We start from the raw sequence: 6,911 nt of genomic DNA, 5'->3' as shown, positions 1-6,911 counted from the left end.
TCCAAGGCTGGACTCAAGAGTGATGGATTCAGGATTTGCTTTCAGGTATTTCGATAGCTGGTGGAGTGGTTAGAATCAGTGTCAGTTCCCTCTCAAAGGCTTCCAGGTTGGGGAGAAAACAAACTTATATATCATTTTAGAACAATAGCTGGCTGTCTCCCTTAGTTATAGGTGGGCACTACAGCATTGAAGACCAAGATCTGAGGTCTTACATCTGAGCAGCACTTTCTAGTTAGGAAGAAAATCATCAATGAAAAATAATTGTCTAAACAACATTTATATAGACTTAAGCCTAATGTCCGGGAAGTATAATCCCTTGAACTCTTAAAGAAATATACTGATGACTTTACTCTTTGGTTATACTTTCCTTTTGGGTGTTTAAGACCATACAGTTGACCCAAATAAATCAATTAATTTTTATACTTAAAGTCATCTGAGGATCTGTTCCTCAGGAGTCACATGAGCTTGGGAGGAGCTCTTGGCTCCTTTCTTTTACTAGTTCCGTCTATGTGAAGATAAGTCAAAGGTCCTTCTCGACCATGTCTGGCTTCACTTGGAAGCATGAATGAGAAGTTGACCCAAGGAGGGAGATTTGTAGAGACCTGTTAGCTTCTGAGCCCCCTCATAATGAGGAGCTTGAGGCTAGTTTCTCCCCTGCCCCTCCTCTCTACTCCCCTTTGTTCTTTTGAGACAATCTTTACCCTGTAACCCAGGCTGGCCTAGAACCTACTATATAGCCCAGGCTGGCCTTAAACTCATGATCCTCTTGCCTCTGTCTCCTAAATTCTGTGATTACAGGCACATGCCACCACACCCTCACTTAGGTAGTCTTCTGTGACATCAAAAAAAGAAACTGAAGATACAATGATATTAGATTTTCAACTTGCAGCATGCTTTACAGATTTACATTGATTAACATTAAATTTTTTTCCCTGCATGTATTTAAGTGCAACTGTGTGTGCAATGCTCATGAAGGCCAGAAGAGGGCACCAGATCCCTTGGAACTGGAGTTACAGATGGTCGTCAGCTGCTTCATGAATTCTGGGAACTGAGCCCAGGTCCACTGCAAGAGCAGCCAGTGTTTTTAACCACTGAGCCATCTTTCCAGCCCCTAAATTAACATTTCAATACAAATGAAAATAGAGAAATGAGGGCTGGGTTACAGTCTAGCATGTGTGAGTTGCCCAAAGATCAATCCCAGTATTGGGGAGAAAAAAAAAAAAGGGTGAAATAGATTATTCATGAATCTGAGCTAGATGGTTATCTGTGTCCTTGACATTGCATCAGAGGCTGAGAGAACTCATTCAGGAACTGTGAAGGGCTCCATACCTGTCCCTAAACTGAGGGTGAGAGCGAGTCCCACTGACTAGGAAAGATGGACTGAAAACCAGTGTCACCCATCTAAACGAAGAGGAAGGACCAGAGTCCAGATGACCTATTTTCACCTGTTGAAGGAGGCTGGAGAAGTAATGTGTGGTCAGCCTCACTGGCACAATGTGCGTTAGTGGTGTTGGAAGTGCTTGGATGGTGGTCCCAGCACCAGTTAGCTCTGACAGGAGGCTCTGGGGAGAGAAAGGTGACAAGGAAAAGGTGTAATTCAGACTCAGGTGCCAAAGCATACAGTATGGCGAGTTCTGAAGTCCTGGTGGCTAGGGCTGAGCCCATGATGGGGTCACTGCCAGACTTGTGTCCTTGCTTTCCTTCTCTGAAATGTGGAGAATGAAGATCAAGGTTGAAGTTCTGTGCTGCTGCATGATTATAGTCAGGTCCCTTCCTCCCTGAAACCTCTGCACCTGTGAAATGCAAGTACCCACTGCCTTACTCAGAGGGTTATGAAAGAGATGAAGATATGATAGCTCTCCTTCCCATCACAATCTACTAAGCATCTACTCTGTGCCACACTTGTAGCATTTAAAAAACAAAACAACAATAAACCTCTTCTGTCTTCCAAAGAGGAGGCCAAAGTTTATGAGCTAGATAGTGTATCAGTCTCTTTTCTGCTACTGTAACAAAATACCAGAACCTGGATAGAGGTGTTTATTTAGCTCACATTCCTGGAAGGTTGAGGGCACTGGACTGGCATCAGCTCAGCTCTGGTGGACTGTATCATAGTGGGAGGATGAAGGAGGAAGAAGCACAAGACTAGAAGAAAGTCACAGAGAGGGGAGGCCAAGCTTACCCCTTTTATACTAACCCTCTTGTGAGAAGCAGCTCAGAAGGCTCACAAGAGCTACCTTTGGGGGATGTGTATGTTTGTGGTGTGTATGTGTGTGGATGTGCAGGCACACATACATATGTGTGCACGCTTATGTGGAGGCTGAAAGTTGATGTCGGGTGTCTTCCTTAATCGCTCTCCACCTTATTTTTTGAGACAGGATCTCTCACTGAACCTGGAGCTCACTGATTGCACTAGCCTGGCTGACTAGTGAGCTCCAGTGATCCTCCTGTCTCTGCCTCCCCAGTGCTGGGATTACCAGCATGCACTGCTGTGCCCAGCTTTTTACGTGTGTGCTGGGATCTGAACTCAGGTTCTCACACTTGCTCAGAAAGCATTTTACTGACTGAGCCATCTTCTCTGCTCAACATTAATGCCCTCTTGCATCCCCAATGACCTAAGGACCTCCCACTAGACTCCACCTCTTAAAGGGTCCACTAACTCCCAGCAGTGACACACCAAGAACCAAATCCCAGCACAAGAACTGAAACCACATCCAAAGCACAGTAGAGGCCCACTGTATAACAGGTAGAGACAGAGTAGAGAAGCTGGGGTGGCTAGTGGATTGTCACTGAAGAAATCAGAGAGTTGCTCAAGAGATGAAAGAATTAATAGAAGTTGCAGAAAGAGGGGGAAGGAGAGATAAAAGTGTTTTTGGCTGTAAAAAACACTTGATGCTCTTCCAGAGGAGGCCGGTTCAGTTTCCAGCACCCGCATCAGGTGGTTCACAACCACTTGTAACTCTAACTCCAAGGATCCAGTGCTCTCTTCTGGCTTCTGCAGGAACTGTTACATGCACATACAATTTTAAATGAAAATAAAATCTTTTTAAAAATATGTAGACAGAGAAATTCAGAGCCAGAAATCCATGGTGGGCTTCTTGGGTCCAAAATGAGCAGTGACTGAACTCCGAGCAGTTGAGACAGAGGCGGGGAAAGAAGGGATTTAACAAATATTGGAAAGGCCAGGGTGGAATATGTGTCCAGTGTGCACAAAGTTCTAAGTGAGCCTCAGCACCAAGAAAAAGACAGATGTTAAGGAAAAGCATTCCCTGTGTCAAGCAACAAGGGACTTCCCTGCAGATGTGAGTCACTGTTGTCCCATTTTGTGGCAGTTGAGATGGAAGACTCTACTTAAGAATGGCTAACTAGGTGTCTCAGCTACGTTTGGGCTCCAGTGACAGAAGGGGATCTGCCCTCACCATTTCCTGTATGGTCAGGCTCAGTGCTGAGCTGTTTATTCTTTTCTCTTCCTCCCTCCCTGCCTCCCTGCCTCCCTCCCTCCCTTCCTTCCTTTCCTCTCTCTCTCTCTCTCTCTCTCTCTCTCTCTCTCTTTCACCAGTAAACAAAAATTACTGCTTATCACTTTTTGGGCAACACACCGTTATTCAAAATTAACACTGGAAAGGCAGAGGGGTGGGGCCTCCCAATGGGCCTTGGGTGGAGGGTGTTTGTCCTTACTGTACAAATGAATTTAAGTCTTTTAATCTTTAGTTTGATTTAACCATGGCGTTTAGTAAGATGACAACAGCAGCTCGCATGCAAGTCTCTGAAGAGGTGCGGACAACGGCACACACCTACGGCTCTCTGGCGCTGGAGGCTCCAGGGCAGCCATATTGCCTCATCAAACACATTCTTTGGGCCTTTCTGTGGGAAGACAGAACAGGCCACATACTTGACAGCACTCAAACTGGGGCAGCAGCACCCACAGCTTGTTCTGTTTGTTCTGGGCATGTGCCTCCACAATAGAGGGGTCATCTCTGAGCTCAATTTAGGCCCCAACAAGGAAAAAGGAGTCTTTGGACAGTAGTGAGTTATCTCAGGCACTCATCTGGGGGTTGAACTCAGGTCAAGGCTTGCTGGCAAGCACCTTTACCTGCTGAGCCATCTAACTGACCCTCTGTTTACTTAGTGTGTGTGTGTGTGTGTGTGGCATAGCACATGTGTGGAGATCAGAGGTACCATGTGAGATTTGGGGATGCAACTCAAGTCATCAGCCTTATCGGCAAGCATCCGTATTGAGCCATCTCACTGGCCCTTCTCACTCTAATCTTCTTTTTTAAATATTTTATTTATTATTTTTATTTTATGTGTATCAGTGTATTGGCTGCATCTATGTGAGCGCACCCGTGTTGTGCAATGCCGCGGAGGTCAGAAGAGGGCTTCGGATTCCCCTGGAACTGGAGTTAAGGACAGTTCGTAGCTGCCATGTGGGTGCTGGGAATCAAACCCAGGTCCTCTGCAAGAGCAGTCAGTGCTCTTAACTACTGAGCCGTCTCTCCAGCCCCCTCACTCTAATCTTATGAAGTACATTTAAGGTGCCATTTCAGACAACTTTCATGTTAATGTGAAACAGAGTTATATATTATCACCCTAGTCCTACAGACTGGCAATGACAACTCAGCTAAAGTGGCACAGCCACAGTTTATAGAGCTGAGACTGTTTCTGTCTCTCTGAGCTGTAAGCTCATGCATAGTAAACCCTCCTAGTGCTGGCCTGGCTCTGGGATGCTGTGGCCGGGCCTGGGGCTCTGGCCTGTATGCTCTACTCCGGGCCTGTGTTTCTTCCACAGATCAAGTAGCCTGTGCACATCCTGACATCTGCCAGAAGGTCTGTAGCAACCCGTCTGGCTGCTCTGACATCGCATATCCCAAACTTGTGCTGGAACTCCTACCCACAGGTAATGTCCCCTCATCCCACACTGAGTCTCTCGGAATTCTCAGAGAGGAGAACACTAGCTGGGCACTGATCTGAGGTAGGGAAAACATGGGAGGGCTGTAGGCAGGAACAGGGTCTGGGCTCAGAGGCTGAGCCCCACAACCATATATCCCCTGGACAAAAAAAGGCAGGGTCTAGAAGATCCACACGGCCCCGTCTGAGCAAAACCCCATAAATTCTGCTTGCTCAGAGCTAAGCCCATCAGGATCAACTGGCTTTGGGCCTGGGGCAACAGGGTCACAAGCAAAAGCAGAAGCTGTTTTCAGCAAGCCCAAGGCCCATAGATCTCCCTTTTGCCCCCAGGACTCCGTGGGCTCATGATGGCTGTGATGGTGGCGGCTCTCATGTCCTCCCTCACCTCCATCTTTAACAGTTCCAGCACCATCTTCACCATGGACCTCTGGAATCACATCCGGCCAAGAGCATCTGAGAGGGAGCTCATGATCGTGGGCAGGTAAGGTCTTATAAGGTCAGACTGAGCAGTGAAAAATCCAGATATCCAGCAAAGAGAGAACTGAGCTCATGGACAAGCAAAGTCCAGGTGGCAGCATGCCCAAGATGGCTCATCCTCCGCTGATGACAAAGATGAGGAGCATGGTCTGTGGATGAGTATGCCACTTGTTCAAGAGCTGTCCAGTGAATACCTGCTGGGTACCAGGTACTGGATATGGCACCAAAAAGACAGTTCTATTATTGTGGAGCTGGTAGGGGGGAAGAAATCAAGAAGAAAGTCATAGTGTTGTGATGGGGAGTCAGGAGATCTAGAGATTCAGGGGAGGAATAGCCAACCTGGAGTGGGAACTGAGGGACCACAGGAGGTAGCCAGGTAGACAGGAGGGTGTTCTGGAGCTGGGGGAAAGATTTCTATACCAAGAGTTCTGGAAAGTCCTGAAGTCAAGTGGGAAGAACTGAAATAAGTGTCATGGGAAGTTGATGTAAAATACATGCAAATAAGCCTACAGGGCTCGTCACTCAAGATGCACCCAGAGGGCTGCATCCCCTGTGGTTCAGGAAAGCTCTTTGATATGACTCCAGATGAGAGCCCACTAATGAAAACAATGATGCACTGGGTTTCATAAAAATGTAAACATTTCCACTTGAAAAATACCATTAAGGCTTGGCTGCAGAGATGGCCTAATGGTTAAGAGCACGTACTCTTTTCCAGAGGGCCCGGTCTGGCTCCCAGCACTCACATGATAGCTAATAACAGGCTGTAACTCCAGCTGCAGACAATGCCTTCTGGCTTCTGTGAGCTCCAGGTACACACATTTGCATTTACATGCTTGCAGGCAAAACAACAATACACATAAAATTAAAATAAACTCTTTTTTCAAACTTTTACAAAAACTTTATTGAGAATTTCATACATGCATATAAGGTGTTTTGATCAAATCCATACCCACACCCTCCCCTCCAACACCTTCCGTATCTCCCCATCACTTTTTTCTTTTTCTTTTCTTTTTCCTTCTTTCATTTATTTATTTTTATGGGGCATTTGGCTACTCTAACATTCTCCCCTCTGAAGAGGTAACCCTAAAATCTTTTAAGGATTAGATACAAGCTCCCAAATACCTTTGACATTTTTGGCCTTGGAACAGAGTATGTTGCTAAGAGACCCAAGGACATTTTGACTTTTAGCCAAGACACTGGCTACTTTTCTTTGGGGTCTTTTTACACTAACTGCCTAGACAATTCCTACCTCCTGTTCTTATCACACCATCCTCTGAAGGGGTTACCCAAATTGCCAATAGGGGATCAGGACACAGACCACTCTGGCTTCTGCCATGCTGAACAGGGATGCAGGGTGAGGCAATTGGAGTATCCCTTCAGTGGGTCTATCTAAAAGACTTCCAAACTATAACTCTTATCTGTAGGGGGCAAAGAAAGTCCTTGATTGGTGAATAGGAGATGTGAAGGAGAAATAAAGGCAAGAGTAATTAGCATTACAAGTTCCAGACAGGGAACTAGAAAAAAGTCAG

The 6,911-nt window shown here is 46.2% G+C and overlaps 1 protein-coding gene across 1 annotated transcript in view; it reads left to right on the top strand.

Moving 5' to 3' along the window:
* The window catches only part of Slc5a11 (solute carrier family 5 member 11), a 92,763-nt gene that overhangs the window by 71,087 nt on the left and 14,765 nt on the right, over positions 1 to 6,911 (top strand). The window contains 2 exon segments of the mRNA XM_008849201.1: positions 4,787 to 4,894; positions 5,236 to 5,386. Of these exon segments, the coding sequence (XP_008847423.1) occupies positions 4,787 to 4,894; positions 5,236 to 5,386 (259 nt within the window).

This window comes from Nannospalax galili, unplaced genomic scaffold, assembly GCF_000622305.1.
Source record: "Nannospalax galili isolate Female #2095 unplaced genomic scaffold, S.galili_v1.0 scaffold84, whole genome shotgun sequence".
Lineage (NCBI taxonomy): Eukaryota > Metazoa > Chordata > Mammalia > Rodentia > Spalacidae > Nannospalax > Nannospalax galili.
Note: the sequence above shows the minus strand (reverse complement) of the source record. Positions and strands in the feature narration are given on the sequence as shown.